The following is a 20,689-nucleotide window of genomic DNA, read 5'->3' on the forward strand; positions in this document are numbered from 1 at the left end:
AACCCCCTGTCTCCACGTCTCCTCCATGTTTAAAGACTACAGCTCTACCCTCTCTCCTAGCCTGGACAACCCCCTGTCTCCACATCTCCTCCATGTTTAAAGACTACAGCTCTACCCTCTCTCCTAGCCTGGACAACCCCCTGTCTCCACATCTCCTCCATGTTTAAAGACTACAGCTCTACCCTCTCTCCTAGCCTGGACAACCCCCTGTCTCCACATCTCCTCCATGTCTAAAGACTACAGCTCTACCCTCTCTCCTAGCCTGGACAACCCCCTGTCTCCACATCTCCTCCATGTTTAAAGACTACAGCTCTACCCTCTCTCCTAGCCTGGACAACCCCCTGTCTCCACATCTCCTCCATGTTTAAAGACTACAGCTCTACCCTCTCTCCTAGCCTGGACAACCCCCTGTCTCCACATCTCCTCAATGTTTAGACTACAGCTCTACCCTCTCTCCTAGCCTGGACAACCCCCTGTCTCCACATCTCCTCCATGTTTAAAGACTACAGCTCTACCCTCTCTCCTAGCCTGGACAACCCCCTGTCTCCACATCTCCTCCATGTTTAAAGACTACAGCTCTACCCTCTCTCCTAGCCTGGACAACCCCCTGTCTCCACATCTCCCTCATGTTTAGACTACAGCCTGGACAACCCCCTGTCTCCACATCTCCTCAATGTTTAGACTACAGCTCTACCCTCTCTCCTAGCCTGGACAACCCCCTGTCTCCACATCTCCTCCATGTTTAAAGACTACAGCTCTACCCTCTCTCCTAGCCTGGACAACCCCCTGTCTCCACATCTCCTCCATGTTTAAAGACTACAGCTCTACCCTCTCTCCTAGCCTGGACAACCCCCTGTCGCCACATCTCCTCCATGTTTAAAGACCACAGCTCTACCCTCTCTCCTAGCCTGGACAACCCCCTGTCTCCACATCTCCTCCATGTTTAGACTACAGCTCTACCCTCTCTCCTAGCCTGGACAACCCCCTGTCTCCACATCTCCTCCATGTTTAAAGACTACAGCTCTACCCTCTCTCCTAGCCTGGACAACCCCCTGTCTCCACGTCTCCTCCATGTTTAAAGACTACAGCTCTACCCTCTCTCCTAGCCTGGACAACCCCCTGTCTCCACATCTCCTCCATGTTTAAAGACTACAGCTCTACTCACTCTCCTAGCCTGGACAACCCCCTGTCTCCACATCTCCCTCATGTTTAGACTACAGCCTGGACAACCCCCTGTCTCCACATCTCCCTCATGTTTAGACCACAGCTCTACCCTCTCTCCTAGCCTGGACAACCCCCTGTCTCCACATCTCCCTCATGTTTAGACTACAGCCTGGACAACCCCCTGTCTCCACATCTCCTCCATGTTTAAAGACTACAGCTCTACCCTCTCTCCTAGCCTGGACAACCCCCTGTCTCCACATCTCCTCCATGTTTAAAGACTACAGCTCTACCCTCTCTCCTAGCCTGGACAACCCCCTGTCTCCACATCTCCCTCATGTTTAGACCACAGCTCTACCCTCTCTCCTAGCCTGGACAACCCCCTGTCTCCACATCTCCCTCATGTTTAGACTACAGCCTGGACAACCCCCGTCACCACACCGTCAGTTAGGGGATAGGTCTGTGTGTGTTTCTTTGTGTCAGTGAAGTGTTTCAGAACAAGTCCTGTGAAATCACATACCTCAGTATTCTGTGAGAGATAAGGAGATAGAGAGATTAAGAGACAGAAAGGGAGACGGGAGAAAAAAAAGAGGGAGAGAGAAAGGGGGGGGTGGGGTAGTGGGAGAGAAAGAGACTGAGAGAGGTGTGGGAGAGAGGGAGAGAGAGAGACCGAGAGAGGTGTGGGAGAGAGGGAGAGAGAGAGGGGGGGGGGATAGTGGGAGAGAAAGAGACTGAGAGAGGTGTGGGAGAGAGGGAGAGAGAGAGGGGGGGGGGATAGTGGGAGAGAAAGAGACTGAGAGAGGTGTGGGAAAGAGTGAGAGAGAGAGTGGGGGATAGTGGGAGAGAAAGAGACCGAGAGAGGTGTGGGAGAGAGGGAGAGAGAGAGGGGGGGATAGTGGGAGAGAAAGAGACTGAGAGAGGTGTGGGAAAGAGTGAGAGAGAGAGTGGGGGATAGTGGGAGAGAAAGAGACCGAGAGAGGTGTGGGAGAGAGGGAGAGAGAGAGAGAGGGGGGGATAGTGGGAGAGAAAGAGACAGAGAGGTGTGGGAAAGAGTGAGAGAGAGAGTGGGGGATAGTGGGAGAGAAAGAGACCGAGAGTGGTGTGGGAGAGAGGGAGAGAGAAAGGGGGGGATAGTGGGAGAGAAAGAGACAGAGAGAGGTGTGGGAGAGAGGGAGAGAGAGGGGGGGGGATAGTGGGAGAGAAAGAGACCGAGAGAGGTGTGGGAGAGAGGGAGAGAGAAAGGGGGGGATAGTGGGAGAGAAAGAGACTGAGAGAGGTGTGGGAGAGAGGGAGAGAAAAAGAGGGGGAGACAGTTGGAGGGAGGGAAAGAAAAAGTGAGAGAGACAGAGTGAGAGGAGATGTTAGCATATCTAAAAATGTAGTTCTATGGTAGAACCTGTCCTCTGTAACTCAGTTGGTAGAACCTGTCCTCTGTGGACTCAGTTGGTAGAACCTGTCCTCTGTGGACTCAGTTGGTAGAACCTGTCCTCTGTGGCTCAGTTGGTAGAGCCTGTCCTCTGTAACTCAGTTGGTAGAACCTGTCCTCTGTGGACTCAGTTGGTAGAACCTGTCCTCTGTGGCTCAGTTGGTAGAACCTGTCCTCTGTGGACTCAGTTGGTAGAACCTGTCCTCTGTAACTCAGTTGGTAGAACCTGTCCTCTGTGGACTCAGTTGGTAGAGCCTGTCCTCTGTGACTCAGTTGGTAGAGCCTGTCCTCTGTGACTCAGTTGGTAGAACCTGTCCTCTGTGGTTCAGTTGGTAGAACCTGTCCTCTGTGGTTCAGTTGGTAGAACCTGTCCTCTGTGGACTCAGTTGGTAGAACCTGTCCTCTGTAACTCAGTTGGTAGAGCCTGTCCTCTGTGGTTCAGTTGGTAGAACCTGTCCTCTGTGGTTCAGTTGGTAGAACCTGTCCTCTGTGGACTCAGTTGGTAGAGCCTGTCCTCTGTGGACTCAGTTGGTAGAACCTGTCTTCTGTAACTCAGTTGGTAGAGCCTGTCCTCTGTGGTTCAGTTGGTAGAACCTGTCCTCTGTGGTTCAGTTGGTAGAACCTGTCCTCTGTGGACTCAGTTGGTAGAACCTGTCCTCTGTGGTTCAGTTGGTAGAACCTGTCCTCTGTGACTCAGTTGGTAGAACCTGTCCTCTTTGGTTCAGTTGGTAGAGCCTGTCCTCTGTCGCTCAGTTGGTAGAACCTGTCCTCTGTGGTTCAGTTGGTAGAACCTGTCCTCTGTGGACTCAGTTGGTAGAGCCTGTCCTCTGTCGCTCAGTTGGTAGAACCTGTCTTCTGTGGTTCAGTTGGTAGAACCTGTCCTCTGTGACTCAGTTGGTAGAACCTGTCCTCTGTGGTTCAGTTGGTAGAGCCTGTCCTCTGTGACTCAGTTGGTAGAGCCTGTCCTCTGTGACTCAGTTGGTAGAACCTGTCCTCTGTGACTCAGTTGGTAGAACCTGTCCTCTGTGACTCAGTTGGTAGAACCTGTCCTCTGTGGTTCAGTTGGTAGAGCCTGTCCTCTGTGGCTCAGTTGGTAGAGCCTGTCCTCAGTGGTTCAGTTGGTAGAGCCTGTCCTCTGTGACTCAGTTGGTAGAACCTGTCCTCTGTGGTTCAGTTGGTAGAGCCTGTCCTCTGTGACTCAGTTGGTAGAACCTGTCCTCTGTGACTCAGTTGGTAGAACCTGTCCTCTGTGACTCAGTTGGTAGAGCCTGGCATTTACAACACCAGGATTGTGGGTTTGATTCCTGGGGCCTCCCCATATGTAAAAATGACTGACTGACTGAAAGTTGATGTGGATAAAAAGTGCCTGGTAATGGAATATGTAAATCCATGTTAGTGCCACACAAACCATGTATGTAAATAATCCTGATCTTGGATTGGTCGGTCCTCATCTGTTTTTTGACTTCTTAGCGAATGACAACGGAGCTTTGTTGTTCTTTTGAATCCTGCATTGCCCCTTTAATTAAAGTCCACCTGTACTAAACCAGATCACTATGTTAGTCCCCGATTCCATCTGACTGCGCTCCGTCAACAACGCCATTAACGTCATTCATAGGTAAAGTCAGCACCTTTTGGGGAGACCACATTCCTCGCTGCATGTCGGTTCAATCGGAAAGGTTTAAATGGTGCGTTGTTGACAAAGCACCATGGGATTGACTCCCGACATTAGTGTGGCTCTTCTAGCCAAAGCTGCTAATTATCCTTACAATTATTTGTACATATAATATTTATATATCACCACTAACACGGTACTATTAGTATTTTCTACTACATATATCCAAATGATTCACCAATTACACAGGCACGGTACGTGTAGTATTTTGTACCACACCACATGCGACTGGGGGGCACCTTGTTAATTGGGGAGGAAGCGCTCATAGTGATGGGTGGAATGTAGTGAAGTGACTGGTATCAAACACATGGTTTCCTTCTGTTTTTACAGCCCTTCCACTCCAGACATTATGAGCCGTCCTCCCCAACAGCCTCCTGTGTTTTTACAGCCCTTCCACTCCAGACATTATGAGCCGTCCTCCCCAACAGCCTCCTGTGTTTTTACAGCCCTTCCACTCCAGACATTATGAGCCGTCCTCCCCAACAGCCTCCTGTGTTTTTACAGCCCTTCCACTCCAGACATTATGAGCCGTCCTCCCCAACAGCCTCCTGTGTTTTTACAGCCCTTCCACTCCAGACATTATGAGCCGTCCTCCCCAACAGCCTCCTGTGTTTTTACAGCCCTTCCACTCCAGACATTATGAGCCGTCCTCCCCAACAGCCTCCTGTGTTTTTACAGCCCTTCCACTCCAGACATTATGAGCCGTCCTCCCCAACAGCCTCCTGTGTTTTTATTTCATTTATAAGTTATACTATTCAGACATTGGAATTATATTTAATGAGATGTAACTATAGCGATGTTAAACAGATTGTACATGAAACCAGTGAATGTAACTGAAATGAATGTGAATGTTTAATTTCAATCGTGTAAAAATCCACTTCATTGTAATGTGTTGCGTGTGTTATACTATGTGTGTGTGTGTGTGTGTCTGTGTGTGTGTGTGTGTGTGTGTGTGTGTGTGTGACTAGGATAACTAGGATAACCACTAACTATGAAATACTATGTTGACTTTTTAACTGGTGTGTCCTGTCTGGTTCTTTCAGAGTAACACCACATTCTATACCAGTCTGACAGACAGACAGACAGACAGACAGACAGACAGACAGACATACAGACAGACAGACAGACAGACAGACAGACAACATTAAACATGTACATTTCGGTCATTTAGCAGACTCTTATCCAGAGAGACTTACAGTCAGGGCATTAAACGGAGCTAGATTAAACAACCACAGATAACAGTCATCACATGTGAAAAGTCTCCTCAGTAAAGAAGCCATCAGCAGAAGCGGTGCTGGTAGGAAGAGACGACAGCAATGAGAGTAGAAGAAAGACACGTACAACAGTAAGGTACACCGGCAAAGGTTTGGTTACACAGTTTAACTGGGGTTAACTTCAGTAGCAATACAAGACAAGTCAGAGCACAGGTGGATCTATGTACAATGGACGAGCATCCTCATTATGTAGGTATTGTTTACAGTAGGAGAGTTCCGGGTTAGAATCACCTCCATTCTATAGAGTTCCGAGCTCATTGTTCTGTTGCCGTGACAACGTAGAAGGAAGGCAACAACGTGTTCCGTCGCCTGACAGTCTGTAGAGGGGAGGGGGCTGGGGGCGGAGTCTGTGAACGTTCCAGATCTCTAGGAGAGATGAGATTGGTTGGAGCACCGGGAAGGGGAAGGGCAAAGACGCGGTGCGTTATGTTCCCACCTCTTTGTTTGGGGAAAAAATCTACAACTGTTAATTTGTACAAGGGCTGTGGTAGTCACACACACAAACACACACCTACACACACAAACACACACCTACAAACACTCATTCACACTCACACCTACAAACACACAGACACCCCCCCCCCCCCACACACACACACAGACACACACAGAGACACACACAGAGGCACACACAGAGACACACACACACCTTCCAAACTCTTCTAATAGTCTCTCAAAGGCTATATCAATTCATGCACATTTCTTTCAAAACATTTTTGGCAACATAAGTCCTCTGACATTTAGTGTCCCAAATGGCACCCTATTTACTATGTAGTGCTCTGGTCTAAAGTAGTGCACTATATAGGGAATAGGGCTCTGGTCTAAAGTAGTGTACTATATAGGGAATAGGGCTCTGGTCTAATGTAGTGTACTATATAGGGAATAGGGCTCTGGTCTAAAGTAGTGCACTCTGTAGGGAATAGGGCTCTGGTCTAAAGTAGTGCACTATATAGGGAATAGGGCTCTGGTCTAATGTAGTGCACTATATAGGGAATAGGGCTCTGGTCTAAAGTAGGGCACTATATAGGGAATAGGGCTCTGGTCTAAAGTAGTGCACTATATAGGGAATAGGGCTCTGGTCTAAAGTAGTGTACTATATAGGGAATAGGGCTCTGGTTTAAAGTAGTGCACTATATAGGGAATAGGGCTCTGGTCTAAAGTAGTGTACTATATAGGGAATAGGGCCCTGGTCTAAAGTAGTGCACTATATAGGGAATAGGGCTCTGGTCTAAAGTAGTGCACTATATAGGGAATAGGGCTCTGGTCTAAAGTAGTGCACTATATAGGGAATAGGGCTCTGGTCTAATGTAGTGCACTATATAGGGAATAGGGCTCTGGTCTAAAGTAGTGCACTATATAGGGAATAGGGCTCTGGTCTAAAGTAGTGCACTATATAGGGAATAGGGCTCTGGTCTAATGTAGTGCACTATATAGGGAATAGGGCTCTGGTCTAAAGTAGGGCACTATATAGGGAATAGGGCTCTGGTCTAAAGTAGTGCACTATATAGGGAATAGGGCTCTGGTCTAAAGTAGTGTACTATATAGGGAATAGGGCTCTGGTTTAAAGTAGTGCACTATATAGGGAATAGGGCTCTGGTCTAAAGTAGTGTACTATATAGGGAATAGGGCCCTGGTCTAAAGTAGTGCACTATATAGGGAATAGGGCTCTGGTCTAAAGTAGTGCACTATATAGGGAATAGGGCTCTGGTCTAAAGTAGTGCACTATATAGGGAATAGGGCTCTGGTCTAATGTAGTGCACTATATAGGGAATAGGGCTCTGGTCTAAAGTAGTGCACTATATAGGGACTAGGGCTCTGGTCTAATGTAGTGCACTATATAGGGAATAGGGCTCTGGTCTAAAGTAGTGCACTATATAGGGAATAGGGCTCTGGTCTAAAGTAGTGCACTATATAGGGAATAGGGCTCTGGTCTAAAGTAGTGCACTATATAGGGAATAGGGCCCTGGTCTAAAGTAGTGCACTATGTAGGGAATAGGGCTCTGGTCTAAAGTAGTGTACTATATAGGGAATAGGGCTCTGGTCTAAAGTAGTGCACTATATAGGGAATAGGGCTCTGGTCTAAAGTAGTGCACTATATAGGGAATAGGGCTCTGGTCTAAAGTAGTGCACTATGTAGGGAATAGGGCTCTGGTCTAAAGTAGTGCACTATGTAGGGAATAGGGCTCTGGTCTAAAGTAGTGCACTATATAGGGAATAGGGCTCTGGTCTAAAGTAGTGCACTATATAGGGAATAGGGCTCTGGTCTAAAGTAGTGTACTATATAGGGAATAGGGCTCTGGTCTAAAGTAGTGCACTATATAGGGAATAGGGCTCTGGTCTAAAGTAGTGCACTATATAGGGAATAGGGCTCTGGTCTAAAGTAGTGCACTATATAGGGAATAGGGCTCTGGTCTAAAGTAGTGCACTATATAGGGAATAGGGCTCTGGTCTAAAGTAGTGCACTATATAGGGAATAGGGCTCTGGTCTAAAGTAGTGCACTATATAGGGAATAGGGCTCTGGTCTAAAGTAGTGCACTATATAGGGAATAGGGCTCTGGTCTAAAGTAGTGCACTATATAGGGAATAGGGCTCTGGTCTAAAGTAGGGCACTATATAGGGTACCATTTGAGATGCAGTCCCTATTGAGGGTAAGCAACAACTAGTCAATCAATCTTTTGATTAATCAACCAATCAATCAATCAATCAACCAATCAACCAATCAATCAATCAACCAATCAATCAATCAACCAATCAATCAACCAATCGATCAACCAACAAATCGATCAATCAACCAACCAATCGATCAATCAATCAATCAACCAACCAACCAACCAACCAACCAAGCAATCAATCAACCAACCAATTGATCAATCAACCAACCAATCGATCAATCAACCAACCAACCAACCAACCAACCAACCAATCAATCAACCAACCAATTGATCAATCAACCAACCAATCGATCAATCAACCAACCAATCGATCAATCAACCAACCAATTGATCAATCAACCAACCAATCGATCAATCAACCAACCAATAGATCAATCAACCAATCGATCAATCAACCAATCAATCAATCAACCAACCAACCAATCAATCAATCAGCCAATCAACCAATCAATAGATCGATCAATCAACCAATCGATCGATCAACCAATCGATCAATCAATCAACCAATCAATTATAAAAAACTCTGTTGATGGATTACGGTTGCAAAATTCACGTAACTTTCCCACAGTTTTACAGAAAACCCCAGTTGGAGAATTCAGGATTCCCTGCTAAGGCAGGCCCATTCCGTCAGGATTCCCTGCCAAGGCAGGCCCATTCCGTCAGGATTCCAGAAATCTTCCAAACGGGATTTCTGAAAATCGTATACATTTGGGGAAAGTTAATTTTGCGACTGTAGTTAATGGTTAAACAACTGGTTCCAGATGATTTAACACCAATGAGAGGAAAGATACACAGGGGGAATAGAGACGGATGGGGAGAGAAAAGACACACAGGGGGAATAGAGACAGATGGGGAGAGGAAAGACACACAGGGGGAATAGAGACTGATGGGGAGAGGAAAGACACACAGGGGGAATAGAGACAGATGGGGAGAGGAAAGACACACAGGGGGAATAGAGACTGATGGGGAGAGGAAAGACACACAGGGGGAACAGAGACGGATGGGGAGAGAAAAGACACACAGGGGGAATAGAGACGGATGGGGAGAGAAAAGACACACAGGGGGAATAGAGACGGATGGGGAGAGAAAAGACACACAGGGGCAATAGAGACGGATGGGGAGAGAAAAGACACACAGGGGGAATAGAGACGGATGGGGAGAGAAAAGACACACAGGGGGAATAGAGACGGATGGGGAGAGAAAAGATACACAGGGGGAATAGAGACGGATGGGGAGAGGAAAGACACACAGGGGGAATAGAGACGGATGGGGAGAGAAAAGACACACAGGGGGAATAGAGACGGATGGGGAGAGAAAAGATACACAGATGATGTGAAAATGGATCACGTATTTAAACAGAACATGAGAGGGAGACCAGCTTGTGATGACCAAGAGATAAGAGACAGGGAGGAGCCTTCATCATCATTTCGGGTGTAGGTATCATGAGGTGATCATCATCATCATCACTATCATCATTACCATCATCACCATCATCACCATCACAATTATCACCATCATCACCATCACAATTATCACCATCATCATCATCACCATCATCACCATAATCACTATCATCATCTTCATCATCATTATCATCACCATCATCATCAATTTAACAATAGCCAGCAAAATCCATCACCATTATAATGGTCTTTATCAATGATTATGATAATTAATATCATGACTGCAACAACTGTCTTCTTCTTCTTCCTCCTCCTCCTCCTCCTCCTCTTCTTCCTCCAGATCACCACCGCCCTAGTCACAGACTCGTCACCCGTTGCATCTGTCCCTCATCGTCCTCGCTGGCGGGCTCTGTGTAAACCAACTCCCCATTAGCCGTGAGGGGTGTGAGGGGTGGGGGCTGGTAGAAAGTCTGCATGTGATTAGGCCTGGGGCCCAGAGGGGGTCGTCCCAGGCTGTAGGGGACTTCCAAAGGGGGTCGGTGGGGTCGAGGGGTGGGGCTAACCTCTGGTTGACCTTCGGGGCTGCTGTCAGGATAGGACGACAGGAGTAGGGGCGGAGATTCACGGGTGTAGAATCGTGGTGGCGGGGGTGAGTTTCGGGTGTAGAGCTGGGGAGAGTCGCTTCGAGTGTAGATGTTCGGGGGAGAATTTCGGGTGTAGACATTTGGGAGGGGGTCGTTTCGGGTGTATATACTTGGTGGTGAATTTCGGGTGTAAATATTTGGGGGTGAATTTTGGGTGTATGTATCAGGAGGTGAGTTTGTGGTGTAGACATTTGGGGTGTATATATCTAGGGGTGCGTTTCGGTTGTGGGTGAAGATGGGGGAGGGGTTAGAATCCTGGGTGTAGATGGGGGAGGAGTCAGGATCAAGGTCAGGGGTCACGGGGTCATAGCTGTCAGGGTCGTCCGGGTCGCTAAGGTAACGGACGGACTGAGTGCTCCCTTCCTCCATCCTCCTCTCCTTCCCTCTGTTCCACCCCTCCATCCCTCCATCTCTCTGGTCACTGAGGAACTGCTCCTCCTTCTCTCTCTCCATCCCTCTCTCCTTCCACCCCTCCATCCCTCCGTTTCTCTGGTCATAGAGAAGAGAATCCTCTTTCGCTCTCTCCTTCCACCCCTCCACCCCTCTCTCTTTCCACCCCTCCACCCCTCTCTCTTTCCACCCCTCCACCCCTCTCTCTTTCCAACCCTCCACCCCTCTCTCCACCCCTCTCTCTTTCCAACCCTCCACCCCTCTCTCCACCCCTCTCTCTTTCCAACCCTCCACCCCTCTCTCCACCCCTCTCTCTTTCCAACCCTCCACCCCTCTCTCCACCCCTCTCTCCTTCCACCCCTCCACCCCTCCATCCCTGGGGTCATAGAGAAGGGGATCCTCCAGGGCTTTATACAGGGGTTCTGTCTCCAGAGGCGGAGGAGGAGGGGGAGGAGGAAGCGGCCTATCCCGGTAACGGTCCCGCTCCGAACCCCCCGCGCCACCCGGCTCAACACCCCCGCTGCGGTGACGGGATAGCGTTCCCCCTATGCCCTGCTGCTGTTGCCGCGACAACGTGGAATGTGGGCGTGCGGTCTGCATCTGCAGCGACGCCTCCTGGGGGCGTGTCTGTCTGTCCTGGAGGAGGAGTCTACGGGAGAGGGTCCCGCCCCCCAGCTGCAGCTGGCTCCTGTTGCTCTCCTCCTGGCGTGTGTGTGTCGGCACGTCCTGCAGAGGACGAGGTGTGTGTGTCGGCACGTCCTGCAGAGGACGAGGTGTGTGTGTCGGCACGTCCTGCAGCGGACGAGGTGTGTGTGTCGGCACGTCCTGCAGAGGACGAGGTGTATGCGTCCAGCCGTCCTGGTGCGTGTGCGCGTGTGTCGGATCTTGGTCATGTGTGTGCGTCGACACCCGAGCTACCGTCCAACTCTCGTGGGCGGAGGGCTGTGGGCGTGTCAGTCGGTCCAGGGGGCGTGCCAGGCTGCCGTAGCGCTCCGCGGCTGCAGCCGGCCTCAAGTTGCTCTGAACCAGCTCTGAGATGATCATGTTCTCCAGGACCGTCGCGTCCGATAGGTTCCTCCGCATTCCGCTTCCGTGAGGCTCCACCCCCAGACCCACGGCGGCGTGGGGGGTGAGGGGGGCGGGGGAGGCGTCCTCCCCCCCTCCTCCTCCCTCCCTGAGGAGGTCTGTGCTGCCACCCACCCCGGACCGAGGCCCCCCACCACCCCCACCCAGACCCTGCAGGGTGAAGCTGTTGGTGCTGTAGCCTCCGTTCAGACAAACACTGTCCATCTCCTGGCTCTGGGACAGGACGTCACCTTCTGGTGGCCGGGGGGAGGCGGAGGGGGGAGGAGGAGGGGTGGAGGTGGGGGTGACATGGCAGAGAGAGAAGTACACAGTTAGACAACTGCCCTCTGGTGGAGAGAGAGAGAGAAGTACACTTATTGACAATCCAGAGTCCATATATTTAGGCGGATCATATTTTTTTACCTATTTTTTTTATGTATAAAGTTAATTGCCAACTGATAAACCAACACATGTATATATTACATCTGTAAATACAACAGACTGATACAACCAACACACTGTATATATTACATCTGTAAATACAACAGACTGATACAACAGGAGGTAAAGGAGGAGGGCGTACTCTGTATGTCTCTGAAGGTCCCTGTAGGTCAGGACAGGACAGGACCGATCAGGACAGGAAAGGACAGGTCAGGACAGGAAAGGACAGGTCAGGACAGGACAGGACCGATCAGGACAGGACAGGACCAATCAGGACAGGAAAGGACAGGACAGGACAGGACCGATCAGGACAGGAAAGGACAGGACAGGTCAGGACCGATCAGGACAGGAAAAGAAAGACTGACAGTCAGAGACAGACTGACAAACAACAGACTGACTTTTTAATAACGTCAACATGCAGACTGAACTGAAAATAAGAATAAGGCAGAGAAAAAGAGGAGATGGGAGAGAGAGAGACAGACAGGTAGTGAGATAGAGAGAGAGACAGACAGGTAGTGAGATAGAGAGAGAGACAGACAGGTAGTGAAATAGAGAGAGAGGCAGACAGGTAGTGAGATAGAGAGAGAGACAGACAGGTAGTGAAATAGAGAGAGAGACAGACAGGTAGTGAGATAGAGAGAGAGACAAAGAGAGAGAGAGACAGACAGGTAGTGAGATAGAGAGAGAGACAGACAGGTAGTGAAATAGAGAGAGAGGCAGACAGGTAGTGAAATAGAGAGAGAGACAAAGAGAGAGAGAGACAGACAGGTAGTGAGATAGAGAGAGAGACAGACAGGTAGTGAAATAGAGAGAGAGACAGACAGGTAGTGAAATAGAGAGAGAGACAAAGAGAGAGAGAGACAGACAGAGAGAGACCGTCAGAGAGACAGACAGACAGGTAGTGAGATAGAGAGAGAGACAAAGAGAGAGAGAGACAGAGAGAGAGACCGTCAGAGAGGCAGACAGACAGGTAGTGAGATAGAGAGAGAGACAAAGAGAGAGAGAGACAGAGAGAGAGAGACCGTCAGAGAGACAGACAAACAGACAGGCAGACAGACACACACAGAGAGATGGATAGATAGATAGAGAGATCGATATATATACAGATAGATATACAGATAGATAGAGATAGATATACAGATAGATATACAGATAGATATACAGATAGATAGATGTACCAGTAGAGGTGAAGAGGCCAGGGGAGGGCTGGCTGTAGCCCTGAGCCAGTAGGCTGTCATAAGGAGAGACTCTAGGGTGAGTCTGTAACACTGGGTTAGTCAGGAAATGGTTACCCAGGCCAGCTAGAGAGAGGGAGAGAGAGAGAGAGGGGGAGAGAGAGAGGGGGGGGGGGTAGGGGGAGAGAGGGATAGAGGGAGAGAGAGAGAGGGGGAGAGAGGGAGAGGGGGGGAGAGGGGGGAGAGGAGAGTTAAGGAAAGACTCTAAAAGAAGAGAACACAAAATAGGGGAAGAAAGAGGAGAGAACCAGAGGAAAAGAGGATGAGGAGGAGAGAAGATAGAAGGAGGAAAGGACTAGAGGAGAGGACTAGAGGAGAGGAGTAGAGGAGAGGACTAGAGGAGAGGAGTAGAGGAGAGGACTAGAGGAGAGGAGTAGAGGAGAGGACTAGAGGAGAGGAGTAGAGGAGAGGACTAGAGGAGAGGTGTAGAGGAGAGGACTAGAGGAGAGGACTAGAGGAGAGGAGTAGAGGACTAGAGGAGAGGAGTAGAGGAGAGGACTAGAGGAGAGGACTAGAGGAGAGGAGTAGATGAGAGGACTAGAGGAGAGGACTAGAAGAGAGGAGTAGAGGAGAGGAGTAGAGGAGAGGAGTAGAGGAGAGGACTAGAGGAGAGGAGTAGAGGAGAGGAGTAGAGGAGAGGACTAGAGGAGAGGAGTAGAGGAGAGGACTAGAGGAGAGGAGTAGAGGAGAGGACTAGAGGAGAGGACTAGAGGAGAGGAGTAGAGGAGAGGACTAGAGGAGAGGACTAGAGGAGAGGACTAGAGGAGAGGACTAGAGGAGAGGACTAGAGGAGAGGAGTAGAGGAGAGGAGTAGAGGAGAGGACTAGAGGAGAGGAGTAGAGGAGAGGACTAGAGGAGAGGACTAGAGGAGAGGAGTAGAGGAGAGGACTAGAGGAGAGGACTAGAGGAGAGGACTAGAGGAGAGGACTAGAGGAGAGGACTAGAGGAGAGGAGTAGAGGAGAGGAGTAGAGGAGAGGACTAGAGGAGAGGAGTAGAGGAGAGGACTAGAGGAGAGGACTAGAGGAGAGGAGTAGAGGAGAGGACTAGAGGAGAGGACTAGAGGAGAGGACTAGAGGAGAGGAGTAGAGGAGAGGACTAGAGGAGAGGGCTAGAGGAGAGGACTAGAGGAGAGGAGTAGAGGAGAGGAGTAGAGGAGAGGACTAGAGGAGAGGACTAGAGGAGAGGACTAGAGGAGAGGACTAGAGGAGAGGGCTAGAGGAGAGGACTAGAGGAGAGGAGTAGAGGAGAGGACTAGAGGAGAGGAGTAGAGGAGAGGACTAGAGGAGAGGACTAGAGGAGAGGGCTAGAGGAGAGGACTAGAGGAGAGGAGTAGAGGAGAGGACTAGAGGAGAGGACTAGAGGAGAGGACTAGAGGAGAGGACTAGAGGAGAGGAGTAGAGGAGAGGACTAGAGGAGAGGACTAGAGGAGAGGAGTAGAGGAGAGGACTAGAGGAGAGGGCTAGAGGAGAGGACTAGAGGAGAGGACTAGAGGAGAGGACTAGAGGAGAGGACTAGAGGAGAGGACTAGAGGAGAGGACTAGAGGAGAGGACTAGAGGAGAGGACTAGAGGAGAGGAGTAGAGGAGAGGACTAGAGGAGAGGACTAGAGGAGAGGACTAGAGGAGAGGAGTAGAGGAGAGGACTAGAGGAGAGGAGTAGAGGAGAGGACTAGAGGAGAGGACTAGAGGAGAGGACTAGAGGAGAGGAGTAGAGGAGAGGACTAGAGGAGAGGACTAGAGGAGAGGACTAGAGGAGAGGACTAGAGGAGAGGACTAGAGGAGAGGAGTAGAGGAGAGGACTAGAGGAGAGGAGTAGAGGAGAGGACTAGAGGAGAGGACTAGAGGAGAGGACTAGAAGAGAGGAGTAGAGGAGAGGACTAGAGGAGAGGACTAGAGGAGAGGAGTAGAGGAGAGGACTAGAGGAGAGGACTAGAGGAGAGGAGTAGAGGAGAGGAGTAGAGGAGAGGACTAGAGGAGAGGAGTAGAGGAGAGGAGTAGAGGAGAGGACTAGAGGAGAGGACTAGAGGAGAGGACTAGAGGAGAGGAGTAGAGGAGAGGAGTAGAGGAGAGGACTAGAGGAGAGGAGTAGAGGAGAGGACTAGAGGAGAGGACTAGAGGAGAGGAGTAGAGGAGAGGACTAGAGGAGAGGACTAGAGGAGAGGACTAGAGGAGAGGAGTAGAGGAGAGGACTAGAGGAGAGGGCTAGAGGAGAGGACTAGAGGAGAGGAGTAGAGGAGAGGACTAGAGGAGAGGAGTAGAGGAGAGGACTAGAGGAGAGGACTAGAGGAGAGGACTAGAGGAGAGGAGTAGAGGAGAGGACTAGAGGAGAGGAGTAGAGGAGAGGAGTAGAGGAGAGGACTAGAGGAGAGGACTAGAGGAGAGGAGTAGAGGAGAGGACTAGAGGAGAGAGGACTAGAGGAGAGTAGAGGAGAGGACTAGAGGAGAGGACTAGAGGAGAGGAGTAGAGGAGAGGACTAGATGAGAGGAGTAGAGGAGAGGACTAGAGGAGAGGAGTAGAGGAGAGGACTAGGGGAGAGGACTAGAGGAGAGGACTAGAGGAGAGGAGTAGAGGAGAGGACTAGAGGAGAGGAGTAGAGGAGAGGACTAGGGGAGAGGACTAGAGGAGAGGACTAGAGGAGAGGAGTAGAGGAGAGGACTAGAGGAGAGGACTAGAGGAGAGGAGTAGAGGAGAGGACTAGAGGAGAGGAGTAGAGGAGAGGAGTAGAGGAGAGGACTAGAGGAGAGGACTAGAGGAGAGGACTAGAGGAGAGGAGTAGAGGAGAGGACTAGAGGAGAGGAGTAGAGGAGAGGACTAGAGGAGAGGAGTAGAGGAGAGGACTAGAGGAGAGGACTAGAGGAGAGGAGTAGAGGAGAGGAGGATGAGAAGGAGGAGAGGGCTAGGAGAGGAGGATGAGAAGGAGGAGAGGGCTAGGAGAGGAGGATGAGAAGGAGGAGAGGGCTATGAGAGGAGGATGAGAAGGAGGAGAGGGCTAGGAGAGGAGGATGAGAAGGAGGAGAGGGCTAGGAGAGGAGGATGAGAAGGAGGAGAGGGCTAGGAGAGGAGGATGAGAAGGAGGAGAGGGCTAGGAGAGGAGGATGAGAAGGAGGAGAGGGCTAGGAGAGGAGGATGAGAAGGAGGAGAGGACTGACCTCTGTTGAGTGTAGGTGTGGTGTTAACATCAGCAGCTATGAAGGAAGACTCAGTCTGTCTGCGCACTGTATCGTTCCACATCCTCCTAATGCGACTCTGCAACACACACACACGCACACACACGCACACGCACACACACGCACACGCACACACACACACACGGACACACACTTGTTTACAACACACTCATAGCTTTCATCAGGAAGTCACTGTGTGTTTGTGTACCTTTCTGTTAGCGGGAGTTCTGCATGCCGTTGTGTGTGTGTCTTACGTGTGTGTGTACCTGTCTGTTAGCAGTAGCTCTGCGTGCTGTTGTGTGTGTGTGTGTGTGTGTGTGTACCTGTCTGTTAGCAGTAGTCCTGCGTGCTGTTGTGTGTGTACCTGTCTGTTAGCAGCAGCCCTGCGTGCTGTTGTGTGTGTGTGTGTGTGTGTGTGTACCTGTCTGTTAGCAGTAGTCCTGCCTGCTGTTGTGTGTGTGTGTGTGTGTGTGTACCTATCTGTTAGCAGTAGTCCTGCGTGCTGTTGTGTGTGTGTGTGTGTGTGTGTACCTGTCTGTTAGCAGTAGCCCTGCGTGCTGTTGTGTGTGTGTGTGTGTGTGTGTGTGTGTACCTGTCTGTTAGCAGCAGCCCTGCGTGCTGTTGTGTGTGTGTGTGTACCTGTCTGTTAGCAGTAGCCCTGCGTGCTGTTGTGTGTGTGTGTGTGTACGTGTCTGTTAGCAGAAGCCCTGCGTGCTGTTGTGTGTGTGTGTGTGTGTACCTGTCTATTAGCAGTAGCCCTGTGTGCTGTTGTGTGTGTGTGTGTGTGTGTGTGTGTGTGTGTGTGTGTATGTACCTGTCTGTTAGCAGTAGCCCTGCGTGCTGTTGTGTGTGTGTGTGTGTGTACCTGTCTGTTAGCAGTAGCCCTGCGTGCTGTTGTGTGTGTGTGTGTGTGTACGTGTCTGTTAGCAGTAGCCCTGCGTGCTGTTGTGTGTGTGTGTGTGTGTGTACCTGTCTGTTAGCAGTAGCCCTGCGTGCTGTTTTGTGTGTGTGTGTGTGTGTGTGTGTGTGTGTGTGTACCTGTCTGTTAGCAGTAGCCCTGCGTGCTGTTGTGTGTGTGTGTGTGTGTGTACCTGTCTGTTAGCAGTAGCCCTGCGTGCTGTTGTGTGTGTGTGTGTGTGTACCTGTCTGTTAGCAGTAGCCCTACGTGCTGTTGTGTGTGTGTGTGTGTACCTGTCTGTTAGCAGTAGCCCTGCGTGCTGGTGTGTGTGTGTGTGTGTGTGTGTGTACCTGTCTGTTAGCAGTAGCCCTGCGTGCCTGGTTGGTACTGCAGTAGCGGTTGTTGGCCCGTAGGGCGGCGCCCTTCACAGAGCCAGGTGAACTGGTGGTGGAGGAACAGTCACAGCACTGGGAGTGACGCACACACTTCCCATAGTCCTTATGGCCCTGGACAAACATGAACACACCGTATATACTGAAACACATAGAAAATATAATACAATACATGATCAGCCTCACCTCTTCCTGGTGAGAGACAGTACTGAGACCCCACCTCTTCCTGGTGAGAGACATTATTGAGACCCCACCTCTTCCTGGTGAGAGACAGTACTGAGACCCCACCTCTTCCTGGTGAGAGACATTATTGAGACCCCACCTCTTCCTGGTGAGAGACAGTACTGAGACCCCACCTCTTCCTGGTGAGAGACAGTACTGAGACCCCACCTCTTCCTGGTGAGAGACAGTACTGAGACCCCACCTCTTCCTGGTGAGAGACAGTACTGAGACCCCACCTCTTCCTGGTGAGAGACAGTACTGAGACCCCACCTCTTCCTGGTGAGAGACAGTACTGAGACCCCACCTCTTCCTGGTGAGAGACAGTACTGAGACCCCACCTCTTCCTGGTGAGAGACAGTATTGAGACCCCACCTACCTTCCTAGTGAGTGTACAGACAGTATTGAGATCCCACCTACCTTCCTAGTGAGTGTACAGAACAGTATTGAGACCCCACCTACCTTCCCAGTGAGTGTACAGAACAGTATTGAGAACCCACCTACCTTCCTAGTGAGTGTACAGACAGTATTGAGACCCCACCTACCTTCCTAGTGAGTGTACAGAACAATTGAGAACCCACCTACCTTCCTAGTGTGTGTACATACAGTATTGAGAACCCACCTACCTTCCTAGTGAGTGTAGAGACAGTATTGAGACCCCACCTACCTTCCTAGTGAGTGTACAGAACAGTATTGTGATGAGCAGAGCCTGGGCCGTGTTAAGGGAGGAGAAGAGGTAGGAGAGGAGGAGAGAGGGAGATGAGAGGAAGACGAGCCCCAGAGACCAGGTCACCACCAGGAGGAAGAGGAGGGTGAGCGAACCCACAGTCCACGCTCTGTAGAGAGGGAGAAAGAGGAGAGGAAGAGAGGAGAGGGAGATGGGGAGAGGTTTAGAGGCATGGAGGAGAAAGAGGGGGTGGGGGTTAGGGAGGAGAGAGAGAGGGAGGTCGGGGTTAGGGAGGAGAGAGAGAGAGTGAGGTGGGGGTTAGGGGGGAGAGAGAGAGAGAGGGAGGTGGGGGTTAGGGGGGAGAGAGAGAGGGAGGTGGAGGTTAGGGAGGAGAGAGAGAGGGAGGTGGGGGTTAGGGAGGAGAGAGAGAGAGTGAGGTGGGGGTTAGGGGGGGAGAGAGAGAGAGAGGGAGGTGGGGGTTAGGGGGGAGAGAGAGAGGGAGGTGGGGGTTAGGGAACAGAGAGAGAGAGAGAGAGGTGGGGGTTAGGGAGGAGAGAGAGAGAGGGAGGGAGGTGGGGGTTAGGGAGGAGAGAGAGAGGGAGGTGGGGGTTAGTGGGGAGAGAGAGAGGGAGGTGGGGGTTAGGGGGAGAGAGAGAGAGGGAGGTGGGGGTTAGGGAGGAGAGAGAGAGGGAGGTGGGGGTTAGGGGGGAGAGAGAGAGGGAGGTGGGGGTTAGGGAGGAGAGAGAGAGAGGGAGGGGGGGGTTAGGGAGGAGAGAGAGAGGGAGGGGTTAGGGGGGAGAGAGAGAGGGAGGGGTAGGGGTTAGGGAGGAGAGAGAGAGGGAGGTGGGGGTTAGGGAGGAGAGAGAGAGGGAGGGGTTAGGGGGGAGAGAGAGAGAGAGAGGTAGGGGTTAGGGAGGAGAGAGAGGGAGAGGGAGGTGGGGGTTAGGGAGGAGAGAGAGGGAGAGGGAGGTGGGGGTTAGGGAGGAGAGAGAGAGGTGGGGGTTAGGGAGGAGAGAGAGAGGGAGGGGTTAGGGGGGAGAGAGCGAGGGAGGGGTTAGGGAGGAGAGAGAGAGAGGGAGGTGGGGGTTAGGGAGGAGAGAGAGAGAGGGAGGGGTTAGGGGGGAGAGAGAGAGGGAGGGGTTAGGGGGGAGAGAGCGAGGGAGGGGTTAGGGGGGAGAGAGAGAGGGAGGGGTTAGGGGGAGAGAGCGAGGGAGGGGTTAGGGAGGAGAGAGAGAGAGGGAGGTGGGGGTTAGGGAGGAGAGAGAGAGGGAGGGGTTAGGGGAGAGAGAGAGAGGGAGGGGTTAGGGGGAGAGAGCGAGGGAGGGGTTAGGGAGGAGAGAGAGAGAGGGAGGGGTTAGGGGGGAGAGAGAGAGGGAGGGGTTAGGGGGGAGAGAGAGAGGGAGGGGTTAGGGGGGAGAGAGCGAGGGAGGGGTTAGGGGGGAGAGAGAGATGGAGGGGTTAGGGGGAGAGAGCGAGGGAGGGGTTAGGGAGGAGAGAGAGAGAGGGAGGGGTTAGGGGGGAGAGAGAGAGGGAGGGTTAGGGGGGAGAGGGAGAGAGAGAGGGAGGGGTTAGGGGGGAGAGAGCGAGGGAGGGGTTAGGAGGGAGAGAGAGAGGGAGGGGTTAGGGGGGAGAGCGCGAGGGAGGGGTTAGGGAGGAGAGAGAGAGAGGGAGGTGGGGGTTAGGGGGAGAGAGAGAGGGAGGTGGGGGTTAGGGAACAGAGAGAGAGAGAGAGGTGGGGGTCAGGGGAGAGAGAGAGAGGGAGTGGTTAGGGGGAGAGAGCGAGGGAGGGGTTAGGGAGGAGAGAGAGAGAGGGAGGGGTTAGGAGGGAGAGAGAGAGGGAGGGGTTAGGGGGAGAGAGCGAGGGAGGGGTTAGGGAGGAGAGAGAGAGAGGGAGGGGTTAGGGGGGAGAGAGAGAGGGAGGGGTTAGGGGGGAGAGAGAGAGGGAGGGGTTAGGGGGGAGAG

General features: G+C 51.5%; 1 protein-coding gene across 1 annotated transcript in view; it reads right to left on the reverse strand.

Moving 5' to 3' along the window:
* Window positions 1-8,763: 8,763 nt before the first annotated feature.
* Window positions 8,764-20,689, reverse strand: part of LOC139424207 (adhesion G protein-coupled receptor L1-like) — a 96,619-nt gene continuing 84,693 nt past the window's right edge. The window contains exons 23-29 of the mRNA XM_071175886.1: window positions 18,728-18,896; window positions 17,800-17,955; window positions 16,534-16,630; window positions 13,328-13,450; window positions 12,292-12,312; window positions 10,967-11,962; window positions 8,764-10,801 (exon numbers count right to left, since the gene is read on the reverse strand). Coding sequence (XP_071031987.1) covers window positions 9,966-10,801; window positions 10,967-11,962; window positions 12,292-12,312; window positions 13,328-13,450; window positions 16,534-16,630; window positions 17,800-17,955; window positions 18,728-18,896 — 2,398 coding nt within the window. The 3' untranslated portion in view covers window positions 8,764-9,965. The remainder of the gene's footprint in view (window positions 10,802-10,966; window positions 11,963-12,291; window positions 12,313-13,327; window positions 13,451-16,533; window positions 16,631-17,799; window positions 17,956-18,727; window positions 18,897-20,689) is intronic.

The sequence above is a fragment of the Oncorhynchus clarkii genome, chromosome 13 (genome assembly GCF_045791955.1).
Source record: "Oncorhynchus clarkii lewisi isolate Uvic-CL-2024 chromosome 13, UVic_Ocla_1.0, whole genome shotgun sequence".
Lineage (NCBI taxonomy): Eukaryota > Metazoa > Chordata > Actinopteri > Salmoniformes > Salmonidae > Oncorhynchus > Oncorhynchus clarkii.